This window comes from Leuresthes tenuis, unplaced genomic scaffold (assembly GCF_036924035.1).
Source record: "Leuresthes tenuis unplaced genomic scaffold, fLeuTen1.0.hap1 SCAF_3, whole genome shotgun sequence".
Taxonomy (NCBI): Eukaryota; Metazoa; Chordata; class Actinopteri; order Atheriniformes; family Atherinopsidae; genus Leuresthes; species Leuresthes tenuis.
Window position 1 is genome coordinate 17,417,342 of NW_027325357.1, and position 24,162 is coordinate 17,441,503.

At 40.1% G+C, this 24,162-nt stretch overlaps 2 protein-coding genes across 2 annotated transcripts; both read right to left on the reverse strand.

Annotated features, from left to right (window-relative positions):
• Positions 1-86: 86 nt before the first annotated feature.
• On the reverse strand, positions 87-7,325 carry LOC140303448 (prostacyclin synthase-like). The gene is made up of 10 exons (XM_072382215.1): positions 7,189-7,325; positions 6,460-6,583; positions 5,526-5,701; positions 5,015-5,158; positions 4,413-4,540; positions 3,633-3,814; positions 1,615-1,768; positions 1,077-1,258; positions 507-658; positions 87-389 (listed from the first exon to the last, which is right to left on the reverse strand). The coding sequence occupies exons 1-10, from the start codon at positions 7,245-7,247 to the stop codon at positions 239-241; spliced, it is 1,452 nt and encodes a 483-aa protein (XP_072238316.1). The 5' UTR covers positions 7,248-7,325; the 3' UTR covers positions 87-238.
• A 1,301-nt stretch (positions 7,326-8,626) lies between these two features.
• thumpd3 (THUMP domain containing 3) lies at positions 8,627-21,160 on the reverse strand. Its single transcript, XM_072382216.1, has 10 exons — positions 21,085-21,160; positions 20,416-20,749; positions 20,165-20,242; positions 19,027-19,443; positions 18,228-18,358; positions 14,783-14,852; positions 12,390-12,505; positions 11,648-11,752; positions 11,171-11,294; positions 8,627-9,121 (listed from the first exon to the last, which is right to left on the reverse strand). Exons 2-10 carry the CDS (start codon positions 20,665-20,667, stop codon positions 8,939-8,941), a joined length of 1,476 nt encoding a protein of 491 aa, XP_072238317.1. The 5' UTR covers positions 20,668-20,749; positions 21,085-21,160; the 3' UTR covers positions 8,627-8,938.
• Between the last annotated feature and the right edge of the window lie 3,002 nt (positions 21,161-24,162).

Sequence of the window (24,162 nt, forward strand, 5' to 3'; positions counted from 1 at the left end):
AAACAATGTTGTTGAAGTTGAAATGAACATTTTACTGAAGTACTTGAAGAAATCATAACCACAAACACTGGAGAAGTGACAACACATGACTGTAAAACAACGTAATACTCACATTTATTGATAAATATTTTAAAAAATTCATATACATTTTATAAATAAAGAATACAAAAGTACAAAGAGCATATTGACAATATCAACAATGTTGAAATGTGCAAAAGCAAGTATGGTTTTTAATTTCCTAGAGTATATTTCTTGGTTTATATCGAACAAGCAGGTCTCCCTCAGGCTGCAGCATTCCAAATCCATAACGACTGGTATTTATCTCCGGCATCTGAGCTTTTGAATCACAGAGCTCCAAATCGTAGTTGGTCAGCAAAGTGTAAACAAACCTGAGGTGTAAACACAGATTTAACACAAAATTAACACAATCTAGAAATTCTGTCACCGATATTTTGATGTCCTCAGCGATCTGAAAACTATTGTTGAAATATGTCAAGGACACTCACTGTCTGATGGTACTGATGGCAAATGGCTTTCCCACACAGCCATTGGTCCCTGCGCCCCATGGCATGGTGTAATACTTTAGCTGCTTCCCTCCTTTGTAAAAATCCTTCTTTGCTGATCCGTCCTCATTCAGGAAACGGTCATACTTGAATTTCTGCAGAGGAAGCATAGTTTTGGACAGCAGATATTAGATGCAAGCAATCTCATAATCATGAAATCCACAGCTTATTTGGTTGTCCAATTACAAGTGGATCTGTGTCTTTTCTTTTTTTTTTTCCAAAGCAGACTTTTACTGTCCTTCCCACGCCCATTAGCTCTGTTTCTGTTCCCGTGCACAAGAAATCCCTTAATGGCCCTCAGCTCCTAGTTTGACCTCTCACCAGGTTGTACAGGGTCAGCTTTTCGCAGGCGCTGATTCCCCCTTACATAAACAAATACTGATGCTAATTGCACTCAAGTCTGCCTCCTAAGAGTCCCTAAGACAATTACTACAATTCATGTTGGCAGCACAGAAGGGTTTTGAGAGGCTGGAAGCAAGAAAGCAGCTGCTCCAACAAGACAGAATGACAAACCTGTGGCTGATGGTAAATCTCAGGGTCCATTTGAGGGCTGATGAAGGGGAACAAACACACCCTGTCTCCTTTTCTTAGCAGGTATTCTTGGCCATCAGCCATATAGAGGATCTTTTCTTGCACTACTTCTCTTGTGATGAAGGAGGCAGCGGTGAGCCTCAGTGCCTCTTCCAAGGCACTATCTGAGAGAGCAGATAGAAATGGTTAATATTTGTAAAAAAAACAAGAGCCAGCATAACTTTTGTGGAAACAAAAGTCTGCAATATTTTACTATTTCTAATACATTTTTGTTACTAATCTGGAGGATTTTTTTTTATCAGTTTGTTAATTGTACAGCAATTAATTCTGTATTAATCTGTCTTTGTGTGCATTCCCAATGTACCTATTGTCTATTATTCCAGATTTCACTCTAGAAACTACAATTTCTCTGCCAATATACAGTAAAAAAGACTTTAATTTGTCATTAATCTGACAATACATTCAAATCAAAATCCATCAAATGTTCCTTTGTTTAACAAATCTGGGATAAAATCCTCACCAAACACCGGTGTGTTCACGGATCTGTCCATGAAGGATGTCTGTGAGGTCTCCATCTGTGAGATCTGGCTAAACTCCCTCTTTACTGCCAGCAGAGCCTCAGGATTTGTCAACAAGAAGCCCAACAGCCAAAATGCAGCAGGACCAACATTACCCTGGAAACACACAAAGACACAAGAGGTTGGTGATAAGGTCTTTTACTCTGGCGTTGCATAGTGACAGCGCAGGTGGCTATTTGGTAACAGCAAATAAAGCATCACATGACAGCCGCAGTTCTCAAATCTACCTTCTGTTTACAGTTGTAACAAAACACAGATTTCACTGAAATGTAAGCTCCATTGATTCCAAAAGCCTAAGGATTTTATATTGCAGGAAGTTAAAAAAAAGAGTGGCTTCCTTTCATGTGTCTGGAATGAGAAGGGCTATGCTCTGGAGTGTTTCACTGCTGGCAAAGCCCAGCGGAGTAATGGTTTACTTAAAATGGAAAGCCTTTGGAAACCTGAGGTCTCCTGCCATCTGCCTGCATCCAAGGGCAGGACATCGAAGCTATTTGGTTTTATGGAAAAAAAGGAAGAGTCCTTTTTGCTTAGAGTACAAACATAGAACATTTAGGTATATAGGAGAAAAAAGGACTTGGAAAATTACTAATCACTTTATCAAACAAACATTAGATCATTTGTATATTGATCAAAATATGTTTCACTAATACATTAAATTAAATCAGCTTTTAGCACATACAGTATATTATAGATCTGTAGGAAAGTAATTTTCCTCAGACACGCATGTATTTCACATAAAAACATAATAGGTTTTTGTCTGATAGCAGTACCGTTTTTCATCATGTTTTTACTGCCTAATAAATCTCCAGCACACCATGCAAATATGCATCAATTCTGCCTACTGACGTTTTACGATCATTTGAAGACGTGACAGCTAAAGACGTGACTCTAAAACTCCTGAATAAATTCAAACAAACCAAGAGGACAAGGGTGAGTATATAACCTGAAGGCTAGATGAAGAAAATATTTGATTAATATCTCTCCAGCTGAACTGCAGGCAACACTGCATGAGTCAGAATCAAGTCCATTTACATGTGAGTAAGGCTTAACAAGATGACTAAAGTTTAACAGTTAGGACCCCGAACACTAAAACTATAAAAACAACTACTTTTTGCCGCTGTGAAAATGCTATTAATTCTTGGAGTTGAAAAGAAATGCAGGTATGTATGTAGACTCTGCTCCAAAATGTGACCTGAAGCAAACTGAAGTTTTTTGACAAATTATTAAAATTATTCTTAGACATGGATACTCTAGGAGCACACCTTAAACTAAGGACTTTTGTGACAGAACATTTTAAATAAAGTATCCATTAGTTTTATTTTGACACAGAGAACATTGTAATTGAGGATCATGAAGCCCAACACTACTAAAACAAGTATTCTAAACACTGACACTGCGATCAGATGCTGTGCCCCACACTCTCATGTATTCCTGAATCAGAGGCCAACAGCATCCCCATGTGCTAAATAAGAGAACCGCACGCCTGCATCTGTTCTTACTTATTCATTCATTTTCCAATGCCGGCTTTAGTATGGGGCCCTTCCCACCTGCCTTTAGTCAGGTGATTACACCTTGTACAGATCTCCCACACAGAGACAACAACTAAGCACTCTCACCTGTATGAGCCATTTAGAATAATCAGTTAACCTGATATGCATCTTTTTGGACTGGGACAGGTACACTGAGAGTGCTTGAGGAGATCACATAAGCCCCACACAGAAAGGCCTCAGCTGAGATTTAAACTGCTTTTGCTGTGAGGCAACAGTACTAACCACCACGCTGCCCGTATTTCTTCATATCTAAGTCAAATCTCCTTGGAGACATGTGACAGAAAAGACCTTTCAAAGGCACAAAGTTATCAAGTTCATCGAAATGAGCTTATTTAATCTTTATACATGATCAAAAACAGTAGTCCTCTTTTTGTGAATACAAAAAGCCGCTCCTTTATGGTCTGACTCACCTGTGTAGCCCAGAGTTGCATGAGCACAGCCTTTCTCTGAGTCTCCTCATCAACTCCATCCTCCTGCAGGAGCTGCCTGTAGGCATGGAGCCAGGGGCTTGACCCCGAGTCCTCATTCAGACCTGCTGGAGCCAAAAGGTCCCAGAGTCTTTTCCGAACGCTCTGCGCTGTTCTCTTCTCCTCTGCAGCACACAGATAATCATCACAAAGTCAGTGAGTGAGTCACAAACAAAACATAAACATCTCAACTAAAAGTGGATACTTGAATAGTTATTACCGAGTTCAAGCAGTGGGGCAAAAAATAATAGTCGACACGCTACGACACGCATAACAAGAGGAGGTATGTAATGAAAGCATTAATTATGGTATGGGTGGAACAGATGGAACTACGTACAATGAAACTGAGAAGTAACACTGCATGATGTGACGACATGCAAGTTAGGTCATAGACTGTGGAGGTGAATCTGTCAAGTCATAAAAAAAACTCCCAGACACTATGTAAGCAACTGAGTGAGTGCACCTCGCCATGGCAACCACAAAAACAAATCAAAGAGAACTCATCGATGATGTTAAATTCCATTAACTGGTGACACATGTAAACAGTGAAAATATATAACACTACGTAACACCTACTCCTGAGTCATGACTTGCACTGCCTTTGCCTTTCTTAAATGTCTTTCTTGAAGTTAGATTTTTCAGAAGTTCTTGATCAGCTGGATCCCGGAGGAGTTTAGGAAATAAGAGGGAATTCTGAAAAGATGCGGTCATGTATGTATGTACCTGCTTTTAGCGTGCCTCTTGCCAGATTGGTTAAATAACCATCAAACTTCTTGTACTCCTTGTAGATGCTGGAGGGATCTGCGCCATTGTTGTTCTGTTCTCCTCCAAACAGTGTCATGTACCCCGCCCTGCAGAGAGAGAAGGGTGAGAAAGTGCAGCATTCTCCGGTCAATGAATGACAAAAGGTTTTCTTGTGATGGACAGATAACTAACCCACACAGATTTTTTTTCTTCTTCTGTGTGAAAGCCCATGAAATTTACGTTTTTTCCACTGACTCATCAAAAGTTCTTAGAACATCTCCACATGCAGGATGTCAACAAATCACAATAAGATACGGTCAGATACTCTTATCATGAAAAGAACCTTTTGAACTTTTTGATTCACATCCACTCTGCTAAAAGCTTTCGGCCGGAAAGGGGACCTCGAGCGCTTGAGCGACATAGTGGAGTGACCATACATTTTTCTAACTGCGTTTACAAACAGGAGATTACAAGATGGACTTATGTGTAAACTGTTTAACTGTGGGGATTTCTTTCTAGCATGCCTCTTTTGACAGTTAAAGGGGTTGGTGTGTGCGTGGGAGGATGGAACTTTTTCATACTTAAAGAGTAAGCCGTAACAGAGGTTAAACAGTCCTTCTTCTTTCCAGTCTCTCTGGTTCTGAGGCATCTCAGCTTTCAGCAATGCCTGCAGGTGCCTGCTCATGGAGCTTTTGAGCGCAGCCAAATTCATTCCCAAGAAGTGCCTGCAAACACAAATAATTAAACACAAAGTGTGACACACTTTTTCCTAACATATCTGATGGCTTAGTTACTGAGTTAAAACCACCGAAGACTATAAAGCTGGTAACAAGAAAGTGGAGATAAGCTACGTAACTCTGATCTGGATAGTTTTTGGCAGGATGCATGAAATACATGTAGAAACAAAATTCTTTTTAAAAAAAGACAAGCAATTACAAAAAAAAAGAGCCACTGAATTAATGGGAAGGGAGTAACCACAGTGACACTTTTCATGAGACTTGAGAGGACGGATTCTAACAAACTCTTTCACTTCCCCGTAAACTTAAAATGAAAATGAAAACAAGGCGTAACGTTTATACAATTAAGAATTACCTTTTCATCATGGTTTTGGCTTTTGCTGGCTGGTCAAGTGGGAGCTGCAGGTTGAAGATCCTCTCCATGAGCACCTGTGCGTAGCGTGTAAAGTCCAGTGAATCCGAGTCGCTGATGACTGCGTCGTACGAGTGTGGATCCAGCAGCAGCGTCACGTAGCGACCGGCAACACGCACCTGTGCATCGGCAGAGGAGACATGGAAATGAATGAGAAATATTTAGCGGGTGCAGAGCAAATCATCTTCATTTTTTTGTTTTCTGCTGTTTTGTCAAACGAATTGAACACAGTAATATCATGTAAATGCAATCTATTACCCCACAAAACTTTGCTGTAACCAATTCTCTTTCATCTTAACAGTTTTTAGGTAAGGAAGGTCAATTCTGAATAAGCCCACAGTGATTGCCCTCTAATTCTTTTGTTTCAGGAGAACAAGAAATCCTTGCGCATTATTACAAAATGTATGTTGTACGACTGCTCTCACTACATGCTGCTGTATGAAAATGAACACAGAATGTACTTCATGAGCTGATGGAGAGTCCGTTGTAGTGTGAACCTCCTCATATTAACAGAAAGCAGCATATTCCTCAGGAAGTGTGGTTTAACATTCACTTCTCCTTGCTTCACTGACAGGGACTCTCCTCTCTCGTGTTGCGTTAAACCCTCCAAACTGAACAAAAGCTTTAAGTGTAATCTACTGCGAAAATGCACTGTGCCACAACTTTTAAAGAGGAAAAAGGGGTTCATTGTATCCACATTACATTTCTCTTTGGTAACAGATTCAAAAATTCAAAAGTAAAAACATTTTCCAAAATGCTTAAGAACACTTTCACAAAGATGTTAAGCTCAAGTGGGAGGACAAGTCCTTCAAAATGCTGAAAAACAAACAAAGACAAAAACTGAGATGTATATAATCTGAGATCGTCTTCTACTCACAGTGAAAATGTTTCCATGTTTCAACTTCATTCGATTAATGAACTTGGAGGCATCTTTTCCAAATTCAAGGGCATGGCCCAACCATGGAATAATTCCTTTGTCAAGAGGTGGTTCACTCTTGGATCTAAAAGAAAGAAAGAAAAAAGAATAATATAAATGGAAACTTTATGGTTGTGGACCATTATTCTGCAGACAGCTGATTCTTGTTCTTCTGGTTGTTACTTTAACCTCGTGATATGACAAGTTGGAACAATGAAGCACGTCACAGTTCAATAACTTTTGTTTGCTGTACATCAGCTGCTATGTTGTCTGCACAGACTAAAAGGCATTTTTTAATGGTTATAGAGGACATTAATTAGTTTAAAGGGGTGTTTAATTTCAAATGCACCCCAGAGGAATGAAAACAAAACCCCGCAGGGTGTACAGCGTAAGCAATAGTTTAAATTTAACTGCGCGGTTAAACAGCATTCCTTTAACTTCAGCCAAGGATTAAAAGGATCGGGCGCGGTAATTAAAGGAAACACGCGGGATTTCCCTTTCAGTTTCACCAGTTATGATAAACTCATTAAAAGTAGCATCGCAAACGCTTCATGCTGAAATTCACACTCAAAAATAGTTCATTTCGAACGATCCATCAGTGTAATAAAGACGTGGGCGCTTGTTCCACAAAAGTGCTGCAGTCTCATCCGATTTACGGCTTTTAAAAGATAAAAGATTGGAATCACTCACCTCCGTCTGCACGTGATGAGAAAATAAAGCAGGACGATCAGAAGAACGGTACAGATCATTTCGGATGTTCAAACTTCACCGCTCAGCAGACTTCAGCGTCCTATCGGCCGTCACTTTGGCTTTTATGCGTCCTCCTCGCCTCGTTGCGTCACAAATGTCGTCACCAGTCATAATATCGTCAAGCTCATTGTTTGTGGGACTTGCCCATGTCTCTGAACCCACTGACGTGAACGTGACAAGTATCCCGCTGACTATGTCTAAGTGAATAATATCACATAAACATTTAATTCCTGACACAGCCCGTTTGATTCATAACCGGGACTCTATAGCAGACTAAAAGAGTGAAAAGCAACAATTTATGTATGCCTAAAATAGTCATTTGTAATTGTTAAAGAACCCGAAAATAATTACATCCAGCAAGGTTTAAATTTATACAATGGATCAGCCAGAGTATATTTATGAAAAGGAGCACTCTTAAATACGATCATGACCTTAAGTCAACTTAGATTGACCCAAGCAGTGTTTGTAGCGACAGTGATTTTATTTCCTCATCTCACTCTCATGAAAAAGTGATAACAAGAACTGGTAAATAAACCTTTTTCCTGCTATTGAATAACCCTGAAGCGTTTTGGCAAGGCATTCTGTCATTGAGAGACTAAAGGAAGAATAGTGCTGCCTGACATGTACACTGCTGTATCATTATCATCCCCCACCCCCCACCCCCCACCCCCCACCACCCCGCAGGTTACTCAAAACAAAACTCCCCCTTTGGCTTCCCCATTAGCTGTATGCTCAGGACAGCACGTCTGACATGCTGCACTAAAGGAAAATGAAGCCTTAATTTATCAGGTGACATGGCTGAAAAACTATTGGGCACCAAATGTAGTGACTGATTTAAGTTGTAGCTTAAAAATCTTAAATCTTAAATTCGATTTCCTCATATTTAGCACATTTTCCTCACATTTGATATGAAAATTCAGATTCAGGCTCAGATGTCTAAATCTAAATCTAAACATTACATCTAAATCAGGTTTAACATTAGATTTAACATTTAGGTTTAGATATACTTAGATTCAGATATAATATTTAGATTTAAACATTATAATATTCATATAAATGCTTTATTATGAGCACTTTACATGTTTATAAGTATGTTTACAGTGTTATTTTATTTTCATTTTCATCTCAAATGTGAGAAAAATGTGCTAAATATGAGGAAATTCAGATAAATATGAAAATATTTGTAAGGTATAACTCCATAACTCCATTTGGTGCCCCATAAAAAAAAAACGACAAGAAAACGGGGCAGCACGCTGACAACTCTGAAACTTCTCTCTCCAACATCCCTTGAATTTTTTTTAAAGCGTTTTTTGAGTGTAGCTTCCCATTTTGCTCTGCAATCATTTCTTTGTGACAAGACGACCGGTGACATCAGCTGACTGAGATCGAGCCTTTATTTGTGAAACTGGGATCTCAGATTTCTGTACAATGAACACAGAAAATCTGAGGGTTGTCGTGAAGCAACTTCCAGTATTATGTAATACAGCCAAATGAATCATTTATGTCATAAACAGTGTGAGAACCATTTAACTCTGAGGAAAATGAGGACTTCCGCCCAGCGTTACAAATTAAAACCACTTGACCAAAGAATCTTAGTCAAGGGCGGAAAAAATGAAAATGGGTTAAGACAGTATAAATAAAGTAAATCTAACATGAGCTCAAACCCCAGAATTTAAACACAGGACGTGAATTAAGAGAGTTCCTTGTCTTCCTTTTGTATATCAACCATTCTTTGTGATTCATAGACATCCTCCGGAGTTTGGCCAAACATGGCGGCGGTCCGTTTGAGGAGGTAGACTCCAGCATGTAAACCCCCGACATTGACCCAAACAGTGTGCAGCTTCCTCCACAGACCTCCCATCCTTGATATAGCCTGGAAAGCAACATAAATCACGTGAAAGTAAACTAACAAGTGAGACATTTGTTTGATGTAAAACAAGTTCTCTGCTTAGACAAATACATCTGTTCAAACATGTTTTTTTTTTCTTTTTCCCATGATGAAGACACTGACTGGCGGGGTTAAACACGAATTACTCAAACCGTTTTGCAGTTTCTGGGAGATTATTTCAGCACCAACTGATGAGTTTGTTTAAACCCAAAGGAGAGCAACACAAACAGATACGAACTTAAATAAAAACCAGAATCACTGAGTAATCGCACAGCACTTAAAGAGATAAACCCCACTCACTTCGTCACCCATGACATCATTTTTAAACACGTTCATCTTTTTCCAAAATTAATCTGCGATACTTTTGTAAAGCACACAGATTTCGAGTAAAAATAAAAGCCCATTGCAAGCAACTTTTTAACAACATTACTATTATAGCATCGAGTCAATAAAGTGTCAAACATCTTAAACATCAATATCATGCCAAAGCATTTTTCTGATTCAATTCATTTCACTGGATCGGTGCTTATAGTTTATCAATGAGTTTTAAGAAGTATTCTTGTCTTTACAAACCTTTCACACACTGTAACTCTCGTCTGGTTATTCTTTCGAGGCCATGTGTCACTGAGCCTTCCCATCCATCTAGTGGATCGTAAGAGTCGTTGTGGGTTGTTTACCCCCCCAGCCATTGATGTGAGACTTTAGGGTCGGGTGTGAAAGATTGTGAAACTTGTCAAAGTTGCATTGTTAGCAGCCGACACGGGACGCCACTTCCTCCGTTTAGAGTTGTTTTTTTTCAACTTCAACTCCTTAAGGCTCTTTAGAGGCTGTTCGCATTTGGTGTCAACATCCATCTTGGTTGATTCAATCACAAGCGGACAAACTGCGTTCACACCTAGCTTTTAATGTGTCCCTACATGTGTACTTGATTACCACTCCTTACCCACTCGGCATGCAAATGAACATGTGGCTTATGTCACAAAGTCAGTTTTTAGCTGAGCAACAAACACAATCAGCAGGTCTCTCAATAACGCAGTGGCCTGAACTCTCCTATATCACTGTTTAAAACTCGTTCCCGATCGGTCTGAGTTACATATACGTCAATAAAATCAGTTACGCAACAGAGAAAGGAGCGTAAAATAAGTGTGTGATGTTTCAAGCTGTGTGTAAATGGGTGCACGCGCGCCATAATGTTGGAGAGCTAAATGACTTGATTGATGCAACACACTTTGTGGTATGGTGACTACAGAGGAGCCGATCGTTGCGAACAACAATCAGAACAACATTACGTCATTGAGGCCACTCATCTGTAAAGGTGCTGCATTTGTGCAGCTGGAGAACGCAGCAGCGATCTTCCAGGGAAAAAGCCTATATATAGCAAGCAGGAGGCGGCGTGTGATGTAGAAATAACGAGAGGAGCTGTGGAATCTGTGTTACTTCACTACACCCTGGGAGTAGCCGATCAGACTCTTGTGATAACAAGAGTCGAGTAGCATGTATCTATGTGTATCCAAAACACAGATGAGAGGATGGACAGCATACAATAACTAATAAATCACATAGGGAGAAACATTCACCCACACACAGGCAGTACATGCTCTGGAAAATTTGCTGACGAGTTTCCTGTCGTCTTCCTCCGTTGGTGTTCCAGAGATTTTACCCGAAGTGTTGGGTGGAATATCTCCGAGAGATGTCCGGATTGAATGACACGGACATTTGTGTTCTCAAATTTCATCACCATTTCAGGACTCCTGTCCGCATGTGGAAATGGATCATTTGTTTGTGGATAAAACATTGAGCGTCACCTCTTTGGTCTTGGTGCTGATCTCCGTCTCATTTGTTTATTTATGAGTTCCACTGTTCATTAGTTTAGACATTGACATTAAACAAGCCACAACTAGCGTGACTTGTTTTCAGGAATACCCGGCAGGACAGAACTTGCATTGTGATTCATTGTTTCAAGAAATTAACTCGCACTTCCCTAAGATTTTTGTTTCATGTTCCATGGAAATACTTTGCATGAGCAATAGTTACCTTGGCAAAGCATTTCTTGTCTTGTGTCAAGATGACAGCCTTCCCTGAGCCCGGTCTGCACACACGAGCCATTTCTCGAAGACAAGAGGGGTACAGGTCCCAGTTTTTCTTCCTAGAGCCCATTCTTTGATGAAACAGAGAAAGAAAAACAGCAAGATAGTCATCATTCTACAGTGGTTTACTCTTGGCTTTATAGTATGAATAAATGATGATGGATAAATGCAACAATTTCCTCTTCGTGGACATGAATTTTGTTATATTGCAGCTTTAGCTCATTACTACCTGAAACTAATTTTAAGCATTCAATAATAAATCCACCATATAGTTAGCTGCTGTTTCAAATTCGATCAATGCAACTAATAATATTAGTATATTAATTATAATTATATTACAGCCAGCTTGTACCTACATTTAAGATACAAGATGTTGCACACATTGTTAAATCTATAGTTACTATAGTTACTGTTCTGGTGGTACCTCTTCCCAAAGGGCATGTCAGTGATGATGATGTCAACAGAGCTGGTCCTCATGGGTAACTTGCACAGATCCCACTGCACGGTGTCAATAGGCAATCCAGATGTGCTGTTTAAAGCCAAAGAATTTACGTCATTACAGCGATCATTCATTAAATGTTAAAGTGCAAGTGATTACGCCCCAGTGCAATATCACCCAAATGTCAAATGATTACAAATTTCCCTTGGAAAATAGCCTCTTCTCCAATGTAATATATCCCCACATCGATAGGAAGAGTAAAAAAATACTTATTATGGGTAAAGAGGATGAAATGGCTGACACACAAGGATGAAGTCCTGTGTTGATTAAAACATCTGTGATATCTATATGGCCTTAAGGCAGGAACATGGTCACAGCAGCCAGGTGAAAGTTTGGAGCGCAGTGTTTGACAAAATTATTCAGCTTAGATGTCATCAGTGGAGCTCAGAGATGCAATTTGACAGAACACCTTTGGGGTTCACTGAGTAGAAAGGCAGAGCAGGGCAACCCCTGATGCTCTCCATGCTGAGGAGGATCAATTCTGTCCTCAACAATCCACGACAGTCCTTTAAGAACTATGTGATTTCCTGTAATCTAAGGTTCAAACTTAAGGTTAACATAGAAATACTATGAGTATTGTACGGAAATACGTTTACAGTTACATGACAATTAACGGACTCTGTGCATTCCCCCATGTTCCTTGTGTGATGTCCAGCTGTTCACTCACCTGCCCTTCTCTGCCCTCCTTTTCTGGATGTGACAAACGTTATTTACTGTGCGGTTGACCGCCATGTCATTGTTGTCGCCAGCGATGTAGAATGAACTGTTAAATTCTATGGCACCCTTCAAAAGATAAAAAAAAATACACTGTTAGTAGCCAGTGATAACTATCACTGATTCATTTCTTTTCCTTGTGGGAGACAATTTATATTTCATAATATCCACCAAGAGCTATTTTCGGAATCCATTATTTCTACAAATTTCTGCTGTATTCACTCATCACAGTTGTTTATGGTCTCTGTATTCATTTTCCCTACAGGACACAACTTCCATTTCATTCACAGTTATATTACAGTTTGTATCCACCAAGAGCTACGGTTCAGTAATGTTCACTGTTGATCGGGAAAAAAACTGCTTATTCAAACACCTGCCGGCATGTTGGTAGAAATGGCATTTTTTCATTACATGTGACAGAATGGTGTGACTCTCTTCTTTTTAATTTTCCACCAAAGGTAGCCCCATATAACGGATTTATTTTCTTGCTGCCATCAGTGGCATGAAGACACTGAAGGCTACAAGGAAGTCCCCTGTGGGAGTTAACAACAACATCTCCACGACGGCACACGCACCAACGCACTTTAGGAATAATCTATTCTCTCCACTGATCAGAGGTAAGCTGTGTCGCCTTCAGTTGTTGTGATGATTCCCAGTTTTTCAAAAAAAACTTCAGTGCCAAAAGCCTTTCTCAAACCCACTCAGTGCAATAACCCACCCTGTATTGATCAAATATAAAACTTGGTTTTGTGGGGGAAAAAAAAAAAAATAAATAAAATCACCACGGTCACTGAAATGGAAAAAGTATGTTCTCGATGGTACTCGGTGGTCAGCTGACATTTAAACGAAGCAGTTCCTTCCTGAAGTAAATTTTATGTGACAGGATCATCAGGAACCAAATGTCTGTAGATCTGTGACAGCTGTACAGTTAACGACACGATAAATGCAGATAAAATTAACTAAACAAGACTTCATACAGTTGTTTCGGTAAAACAAGTCCCACCAACAGCTGGGGTTGGGTTAATGAGAGGTCTTTGCGTTACAGGGTGTGCATAGTATACATTCAGAGCTACATCAGCCAAGGCTCTAAACAATTTCAGCTGGCATTTAACAGTGACTTCAAAACACTTCACATCAAACACTCATTGAGACAATCTTCCCCTGCAGGCTTAACAACAACGCAACGTTTCCTCGTTCTACAAAACAAAGAAAAGTGTAAGTAAGCTGCACCATGACACGAGCAAAAGAAAATAAACTAGAAAAAAAGATGTTCCTGCGAAACAGCAGTGAGAATGCTCATGAGCTGAATGTGATTAGTTGACCATGCTCAAAAAGCTGAATCTAGCGAAAATTGAGCAGAAATCAAGTGAGTAGTAGTTAAAATGGCTTCAGTTGTAATATACAGCAGGGGAGTGGAAAAGTGATGTCATCAGTGATTGTAAGCAGCTGCGGCTTCACGAGCTCCCTCCCTGTATAACCTGCAGAAAACGCTTTTTTGGATACTATGACCTCCTGTGAGAAAACTGGAAGAGCGAGGAAAATCATTTGAACTGTAAGAACCAGAAGGGATAGAGGAACGCGGCAATGTAGTTTTTATTTCAACAGAGTGAAAAATATTTAAAAGGCAGCGAGTTGAACACAGTTGAACCCGTCTCTGGTGTCAGACCAAACTTTCCATTGGAGTTAGTGAGAGGAATTGAAAGGTTTCTCTCGCTTCAAGGCTCATTGCTGAAATTCTGTAAATGTGAGCTCTTCAGTAGTCACATCAGCTGAAAGAGGACAAATGTTCCTACATTCTAAGGTATAATTTGTTTGTCTGAGTTAAACAGCATGAAAGTTAGAGGAATTTGTTTGAATATCAGAAAAAGTTAAAATGATCAGTCTGCCCCTCTGCTGTCTGCTCGTTCATAAAAATCAAGAAGGAGCAAAAATGTTCATGTTTTTGAAACTGTCATATTTCAAAATTGGCTTAATATTTTAAAAAGCTGAATCATTTGGTAATAGCTGAATGTCTTGTGACCCGTTTAAAGTTTTAATGGTGTCTCTAGCTGAAAGCTGAAGTAGTTTGGTTGGAAAGAGAAGGAAGAGTTGAACGCATTTCCCATTCACTTGAATGATGGGAACATTGGAATAAAAGTTCAATATTTTAAAAAGTATAAAAGTTATAAACACCAAAAGTCACGAACGAGCTGAACATGAACAATTTTGATGCCAAATTTGTAGAAATCGGTGAAAGATTGTAGGACTAGTTAGCGGACAAAAAAAACATACGAAATAATAATTATAAAGAGAAACAGGAAAACAATAGTGAGAATACTTTTCAGCATTCTCACAATTATGCCTCACCTCCAGCGGTATTGCTCCGGTCCCACACATAGGATCAAGAATTATATCAGATGCCTGAGGTTTACACAGCCTGCAAACAGACATATAACACCGGTGTTAGGAGCTTTATCTATTTTAATCTCATTGATTTATCGCAGAACATGACATCCATCGTTTTTGCTGTATTCATTCTCGATGCTTTCAACAAATTTCTCATCATGGGTGTCTTCTTTGCCAAGACATCGTTCATATTCAGAAACAGAAAAACACGCTTGCTCAATATAACTAAAAATCCTTTATATGATTACTTTAGTGGGTCTGTGGGGGGCCTTTTTTTGTGAGAGTCTGCACATTCTGCCTGTGCTTGTGTAGGTGGTCTATAGGCGCTCCAGTTTCCTTGCACAGTCCAAAGACCTATAAATTTAGTAAAATGGGATATGAAATTGGCCAGAGGTATCAGTGAGAACGTTCTGTGTCAGCGCTGTGATGAACTGCAGACAGGCGCTGGGTGTATCCGCCCAGAAGAACATGAGACGCTTACTGCTCATCTTTGGATTGCAGCTTTTCATATTTCATTCCAACTTTGGGACCAGCAGAAACAGTTCTGGCTTCCTAGAACACCGAGCGTGACCGTAAACACAAAGTGGTTTAGTTGCTGATCAATAAAGCCAACAGCTTCATCGCCAACTGATTTACAGCATCATTTTATCTGAAGCAGCTGTCACTTAAACTCTTTTCGGTTGTCACCGTCACTTTAATAAAAGCCCAATGAAACAACAAGTCATCTTGCTGAATGTCAAATACCTGAATCCTATCCAAGACAAGGTTCGTAGTGTTACAGTTGGCACTGCCTCACATTGTTATTTGTTCATTGTTCCCGCAGCTCTCACATTTTCAGAATGTTTTTTTAATGACACACAACAATCAGTTAAGCAAAAGTTTAGTTTGGATCCCACACTCGGAAAATCTAACCGCAGCAAACACTTAGAGACGAGGTTTGTGTTGAAAAAGTTCAGCACCACTAAAGTTATGCCTTAACGGTCGGACACGTAATACAGCATTTACCTTCACTTCAACTAAATGTACTAAAAAAAAGGAAGAATACATAAGTATCTGAGCTAATTCCCTGAATTAGAGATGGATTTGGATTCCCTGCCTTTCACTGCCCTCAAACTCAGTAACACTATCAACTGAAGTGTAACAGCTACACTTGATCCACGCAGTGGGCACGCACGGTCATGCTAATGGTTCCCAAACAAAACGAATTAAATGATCCAAAAACGCATTCAATTCAAGACATAAGCGAGGTACATTTTAATCTGCTGATATAAACACAGTCTGGTAGTCAAGTGACCTATGTCCTTAGTAAAGTATGACGGTCATAATCTCTGTTTGAAAGGATGGAACAGATGCACTGATACGTTGTCACAATCTTAAAATGCATACTAATCTTTATGGAAAATCTGAGTTTGCAGAGCTGTCACTCACCTCCATTGTTACACTACCTGAAATAAATACAAAGGCGTGTTACAACATGTATCACAACAGAGCAGCATTTTTCTTTTTTCTTTACTGTGATGTACTGGATATACCTGCCTATCTCACATTCAACCTACTACCTGCTATCGTTCATCTTATGACACGCGATTAGCCTCAATAACGTGTCAGCACAAAAATCGAAAGGTGCCCCCCCATCGGAAGGACACAAAAGTGACCGGAAAGCCAGTTATAGTGACGCCTACCCTGGCGTGTGCCAACGTTCGATAGTGGGGAGAACGTCAGGCCTAAACCAAACATAAGGCTGGTTACCCAGGTATATTAAAGGCCTTTTTGTCATATGTGTTGCCATTCTCTCCACATTCCGACGATCAAAGAATTCGCATTTGCTCAAACGCAATGAATGGATGGCTGACCGGCTCCTCTTTCAGTCTACTTAACCTGCTGTGCTCACTCTGCATTAACTGCAAGTCACGTAAGTCTACAGATCGCTGCAGGGACAGAGAGCAGCTAGCAGACAGCACAGTAACGCCAGAGAAAGAGCAGCAGCTTAAACCTTCCACATCAAGCACAGATAGCAGGCAAGAAAAGGAGGACTGTATCAGAAAAGGCAACAACTAAAACGTTTCTGCTGGACAAGCAATGCTTTCGTTTGTTTGATGGGAATTTTTTGTTTTCATTAGTATGCAGCTCGCACAGCTATCTACCTACATCATGTGTTGGGCAGCCGTGGCTGGTTCGAGTGGATCATCCAATAAGCGGAAGGTTGGCAGTTCGATTTCCACTCAAAAAAAATGGTGAACTGACAGCTGGAGGGGTGGCAGTACACCTCCTTGCCACAGCCGAGGTGTCCTTTAAGCAAGGCACCGTATCCCCATGCTCTCCAGGCGCTGTGATTGGTTGCCCCACCGCTCCAGCGTATGGCATCTGTCTCCATGAGTGTGTGACCCTGTGCATGTGTGTGTTCAACAGGTGCCAACCTGGATGGGTTACATGCGGAGGAGAAACTTTGTGTACGTCGTAGTGGTGTGGCTATGGCGAGAGCTCTCAGGGAAGGAAGTGGAAGTTTATTGGCTGCGTTTTCAAAATCCAGTGAAATTTGAGAAATCAAATATCAGTTCATAAAATCCTTGAATCAATTTTTATTCTATGGCATTTTCGGAATAATCTGTGTCTCGTTAAGACTAGTTTCACAAGACTAGTCTCGAGACAGTGAGCGACGAGATTCATGTACACTTTAATGTCTGCGCGGAGAGGGAAAACCTGACACTGCACCATCACCTGAGCTGATAACTGATAACTCAGCATATCATACTACTACTAATTTTCTCATGATTTCGAAACCTAATTCTATTTTCTCTGAGAATGTTTTCATAATTCACGTTTGGCTGAGTGGTTAAAGACTCGTTTTTCTGTGACAAAGTCAAAACTCAAAGATGGATTTCTGCCTGACTGGCTTTCAAAACAAGTCGGAAAACTAAAGTAAAGCAACTCTTTCCAAAAACTGTGGAGGACAAACAAAGACTTTTCAGTGTGATTACTGACCAGCAACTGTTCAGCATTCGCCAAACTGCAAAAATATATTTCTCATTTCTGGATGAATCGACTCAGGCTCAGTTGGAGGCTAAGTTGGACAAGTTTTAGATGTGTCAGTGACATTTGATTCAGAGCCTTTTTTTTGTCTTTTTAATCAAGGCACAGTTGGTAGCATGACTAAATTATAGCTGTCTAAATTAATCATTAATAACTTGCAAATCAGAATTCAATTATCGGGAAATTAGCGGTCATGTCTACATCCATAAAAAAAAAATGTAGCTATGGTTACTTGAGATGCTTTAGGTAGCTATGGTCTTTGCTGACATGGACAGGTGAGAAAATGTAAGTGAGATTGATACTTGGCAGAAAAAAACAGCACAAAATCATTGGAATCAAATGTTTTATCCATGAAAAACAACCTTAGAAGAGTTACCTGAGCATGCCGTAGCACAAGGTGGAACGCAGAGTAGTGGGTCCAAAGTGACTGATGTTTCTTCTATGAAGACTCTCCTCGGTGAGTGCAATACCAATGACCACCTCTTCATTGTGTATGTTGAGTAAGACCTGCCATGGAGGATGCAGTACGAGAAATTTACAATGAACACGAGCACATTTCCATATTCTTTCATGCTGAAACGGATGAGTGGGATTTAAAATCATTTCAAACTGCTATTTTGACTTGGATCAGTCGTCTCGGCTGATTTCGACTTCTCGGTTTTCTCGGCCTGAAAATCATATAAATGGGGAGCGCCACTAGAACAAAACCAGCGGTCCAAACAAATCACATTCAGCTAAGAAAAAATGTCTCATCTTTTGTTACTTTTGCTAAATTCAGATTCAGAAATCAATCAACTGCTTAACGAATAACAATCAGTAGAAGCTGCATTATCTCTGTTTATCATTCACAGAAGTCAACTTTAGAGGATATTACACACGGGTGGAATCTCGTACCACATACTTCTCATCTCGGTCACCACAGAGTGAGAACCTTGTTTATATTCATTTAAGACATACACGTCATTTCCAATATTCACTAAGTCAAACTTCTCAACGCAACAATGCTTTTCTTCTCATCATCAAATCTCATCAAACAACGGAATCCATTGTTCATTTGACTCTCAAACTAAATATTGCCTCAAGAAATCAAGAATGTTGATCTCTACTGGCAGTTATTTTTGGCTACCGCGCTGTAACTCAATATGTATCCATCCCGCCTAAACAAACACACCTACCTCTATGTCAAACTTTGTCATGTCTGCTTTCCACTGGAAGAATTCTTGCACAGCCCCACCAAAGTCTCTGGCTGCCTCATTAGAGGAAAAGCTGTGTTTGTCACCGGCCCTGTTGCACGTAACACGAAACTTGATGAGTTTGGTCTCGGGTGTAGCCTCCTCTGCGTCTCTCTGGCAGGTCTCTGAGTCAGGCGTGCTCTCGGCCTTTGTATCGCCCTCAGCTGCAGATGACTCCTGAGTTTGCTCTTGCTGCTCAACATCAGCAACGGCCTCGCCGCAGGCTTTTTCTTTGGTGGCGTTTCCTCCTTTCCGGTGGCCTTTCTTCTTCTTCAAGGTTCGATTTAGTTTCCAGACCTCAAGGGCATTACTCCAGGGAAGTGTGGAGGCAAGCTGCTGCAAATCCAACAATGTCTCCTCCTGTACACAGTTAGCACAGTTACATGTCGACCGTGTAGTTTCACAGAACTGACATTTTGGTCCCAGTATACAAGCAAAGGAGCAGAATGCAGTTATTGACTGAGGTACGTTTGATGCAGTGACGCTTTGGCCTGTTTTGAGTGAAGGCTCAAGGCGTTCTGCCGCTTCTAACTTTCTCTGTCGCACATGTAAGTAGAGCTGAACTGACGGCACGGACGTTGACTTTAAGTTACTCGAGTGGTGATTTTGTCCAGCATTTTGATAGCACTGCAGTGATAAAAATCAAAATTGTTTTAAAAGCTAAGCAGCAGCCATGAAATGCTTTAATCGACCACAGACTGACATGTAATCCTAACAGGTTGATTTTCAATCCCAACTTCTGTTAGGTAGCCGCCTGACAAAAGCAAAGGAAAAAAAATATGTGGATGAGAGCAGCTGAAGTGACAATTCAGTTATATCAATACTACACTTTGTTTTTACGAAAATATGTAAAATGTTAGAATTCTGAAGCATGTACAGATTGCCTCGGTTCATTTGAATCAAGTTGAGCATATTCATACAAGACTGATTGCATCTCCAACCACATTATATGGGTGTGATGGTCCTGTTGAAAGAAGCTTGTCTTTGCTACGATTTCAGTCAGACTGACACGTTTCATTGCATTTCAAGCCTCCACTGGTTGGGTTTTTCATGTAAACATAATACAGCTGCTCAAGCTTACCTTTGATTCTTTGAACTGGTAATGATCATATTCCTCAACGACAACAAACAGATTGTCAACAGATCGCAGAAGATGGACCTACAAGATGGACAGAAACATAGTAAGACACATAACTTTAAGATACGTGCTTTCTTTTTATTGGCACGCTTAGGTTATGAAAACATCATCACTTGACTCCACAATAACAGCTCGCAGTGCAATGCAACGCTGAGAAACATCTTGGAAAGAGCATGGGCAAGACAGATTTATACCTGGAAAAGTTTGTCAGTGGTGATTGGAAAATATATGCGGCCACGATCTTTGCTGATCCGTGCATCAACCCCAATCTTCTCTTTGACCTCCTCTGCAGCAGTGTGCTCAAACCCCGTTGGCACAGTCGCTCCGATGGTGACAGTAATGATGGCACCACTAGCGGCATCAGTATCAGAGGAGGAGGAGGAGGAAGTGGACGGATCCCCAGTGTCGGGGGTCTGCTCTGCAGCCCCATCTCCATGAGAGGACATGCTGTGGAAGAATCCGTGTACAGCCCCTGACGACACGCAGGTATAACTAAATAATAACCGTGACCACCGGTGCGCAGCTCACCTGCAGAGAGATTGAAGACCATACTGTCAGTGTCGTCTATTTCATATTTAGACATGTTGAGAAAAAATTACAAGGGACCAACGTAACGCTATAAAAAGTTATTATGGAACAATCAACATCTGACATCTTAGAATAAACATTTGCAGTGTTAGTGCTGAGGAAGTAATCCTGTAATAAACTTAGCAGGCTAACGTTAGCTGTAAAGAACTTATAAGTTGGTTGAATAGGACAAGCTAGGAAATGTTAGCCACAGATACGTTTTTCACATGAAACCCCTGCCACGCGTTTATGTGGACTCTTGAGCCCACCGTTTGAACTGTAAAGTTGATAACAACCTGTAAGGGACTGAGATTGCTAACAGAAGTCGGACCAACTGACACACACGAGGCAACAACACGCTGTTTCCGCTTGACGGCAACAAACGACACTTCCGGTGTAAAATCTTCAGAGTAAAAGCAGAAGCACAATTTCCGAAATGTTGTGACTGTGAGGAATGAAACAACTCACCCATGGCACACTGACCTGTATTTCTCAATAATACACAGAGATAACACACGTGAAAAGTGGTTAAGAGTTAAGGTTAAGTCGACTGGTTAAGTTTGAAATCTACTTGACTCCGTATGTTGAACTTTATTGGGCTTTTTTTTCCATTGGCAATATTTCAATATGCAATTTTCAAAAACGTATACATTGAATGGTTATTTTTGAATAATCAACACGGGAATTTTCATGGTGATATTTCTTATTTCTTAAATAATTTTCCTCTAACTCAGATTTTTTTTACTTCAGCACATGTGACACAAATCGGACTGTACACTTTACCCATTTTCTGAAGATTTGTACCAATAACGTTATCCATGTAGCACCAATAGCATGATTTAGAAATATTTTTCACCAAACATAGGGAAAGTTGATTTTGTTGTATGTTGGTTTTATAGAAATGATCTTATTGACAAAAATGTGTTCATTTTATATCAGAATACCTGATTGTGGCTAATTCACTTCGTCTTGATCGGTTCGTGCCTGATTGGTGGACAGGGTCTGTAGCACAGTTTTTCACCGGCACTCTTCCTAATCCAAGGCTGAAACTTTCGGGTACAGCTCTGGCAAGCGATCGACAGAGGGCGCCATAATATAATACTATGAGCTGAGAACAAGATCGACGAACAAAAACCTTCCCACAAGATAAAAGCAAAGAAAAGAAGCACAAAAAATAAACCATGATGGAGACAGAGATGAAGTATATTGTAGCTCATTTGTCAAACCTCAAACCTTATTCCCGTTTCTCTAAGCATCAATTCAAGAACATAAGGAACATTTCGTGTGTAAGAATGGAGAAATGATTGAAATTGTGACAATGCCCTCCCTTTTTATTCCTCACTTTCATGCTGGTAGGGTTGTCAGAGTGGCATTAAAGAAAAAAAATTATGTTAGAATGTAATGATTAACTTCAAGCAGCAAGATAGATAAAATCAATACTTGGATCATTCTAAAAAAAGAAAAAGGATTACATCAAACCACTGACTCTAAGGGACCATGTGCAGCCACGTTTTGGTTGGTAAAGTGGCCTACAGTTGCATAGCGAAACTCTCTGCCATTGATTTTTTTCTTCATAGAAACAGTGTGTCTCATGGGTAATGCAGGAACCTTAGACAAGACTTGCGCCGTCACTGTAATCTCCTTTGCCTTTTCATCACGCATGATTAATGAAGTTCATGTAGAGAGTGATGATAAGAGTAACTGTCTTTTCCTTTGTGTCACATTTCCTCCTGTAATTAATTGCACCTCTGGGCTGTTGAAAGTTAAAGATTAGTCTCTACCTGTCAGCAAATATAAGTGGAAGAAAAATAGAGAGCAGTTCTGTTTATTTTCTCAGTATGTCCTGCTTACAGTGAATGTAACTTGGAACTATACATGTAGCTTTTTATCTTCTTTGCTTCCAAACAGAAAAATATGTCTGTGTCATTGCTTGCAACGCTCCTCACCACATCAGATACACAGTGTTTGTTGAAATATATCTTGTTGTCTTCTAACTTTTCCGTTGCAAGGCAACTGATTTCTAAGTGTGAAGTCTGGCAGACAAGTGGGTGTTTGTTCATGTTGGTGAACGATGAATTCCGCACAACAGATGGCCAGTGTTGCACAGTGTACAGTCATACATGGCAGAAAACTTTTGACAACTTAACAAAAAGTCAGATTTTTGCATATTCTCTATGCAGAGAGTATCTAACAGTAAAAAGGAAACTAAATCTTAAGGTTTGCTACTTTGACAAAACATCTAAGCGAAAAAACCCCACTGTTGATATGTGTGAAATTCAGGTGTTAGTCACACAATACAAGCAGACCTGTGGGTCTCATCTTGAGTTGTAGTAAAATACACCCTTTCATGACAAGTAATGCATTAATATCTAGCTAAGCTAAGACAAAGATCATACACGGCATAATGAGTCTTTCTTATAGCATGAATGCTTGATAGCTGACCAATGATAGTGCAAATGGGCATTAAAGAATAAATATACATATCTGCAATAAAAGTTGTTAGTGGTTTGCAACTTGGTGTTGCACTGCTGTAAATTTAGTAAGCTTAAGTAAGTAAAACCATGTCAGAAGACCAGAAGAAGCTTCAGAGCCTTTATGGTCTGACGGGAGGAAAAAAAACGACACACAGAGACATACACTGAAATCGACCTAAAAAAACAATCTATATTTGCCCAGAAATAAGTATCAGTTGTGAACAGTAGATAGACACGAGGCCATCTTATGATGCTGAGAACACATATAGAACATCAGAGTACACCTTGACTCCTCAGCCACAAAAAGTTGTCAGACATGTCTGACACCAAATGATGTTTGAGACATGCTTCTGAGTCAGTGTGTGTGTGTTTTAGGTCGCCATCTCAACTCTCAGTGACGGATTTGTTCCACGACACCCCGTGTGGGTGATTGTTCAGATTTGGTTCGACTAATGTAAGTATGGATTTGCAAGTGCAAATTACTTTTAAATCTCTGTAAAAACTATATATATGTAAAGGCCCATAAAGCAAGTCAAATTGTTTGGATTATTATTCAATATCTGGGGACTAGTACCGAAATGATTTACAAACATGGTATTGGTGTCTGAAGTCTCTGTAACCATGACAACAACCATCAAGGTTAAAAATTCTGTAACCTTCTTTTCTCAGACAATAAAAGGGTGTAGAACTGAGAAAAAAAAACACATGTCTCTCATTTGCTGTGCAAGATATTAGTGACACACTTTTCAGCTGCTCACATCAAAGCTGTGAGGAACAAGAGGGGATAAAAAGAACAGCAGAAAAACAACTTTCTCTGTGGTGGAGACAAACAACAGGAGAATGCAGCCACTCAGGCCTCTGTCACAGTTGGTGACTCACAACCGATGTGTCCTCACTCTC

What these genes read in the sequence shown, in the direction of transcription:
- LOC140303448 (XM_072382215.1), bottom strand. Translation starts at nt 7,247, where the DNA reads ATGATCTGTACCGTTCTTCTGATCGTCCTGCTTTATTTTCTCATCACG. An exon ending in AACATGGAAACATTTTCACT is followed by an intron (nt 5,702 to 6,459) that starts GTGAGTAGAAGA and finishes GCCGATGCACAG; the next exon opens with GTGCGTGTTGCCGGTCGCTA. An exon ending in CGTGAACACACCGGTGTTTG is followed by an intron (nt 1,259 to 1,614) that starts GTGAGGATTTTA and finishes CTGCTCTCTCAG; the next exon opens with ATAGTGCCTTGGAAGAGGCA.
- thumpd3 (XM_072382216.1), bottom strand. Translation starts at nt 20,667, where the DNA reads ATGTCCTCTCATGGAGATGGGGCTGCAGAGCAGACCCCCGACACTGGG. An exon ending in CCGGAGCAATACCGCTGGAG is followed by an intron (nt 12,506 to 14,782) that starts GTGAGGCATAAT and finishes TATCTTTTGAAG; the next exon opens with GGTGCCATAGAATTTAACAG. An exon ending in ACAAGAAATGCTTTGCCAAG is followed by an intron (nt 9,122 to 11,170) that starts GTAACTATTGCT and finishes GTTGCTTTCCAG; the next exon opens with GCTATATCAAGGATGGGAGG.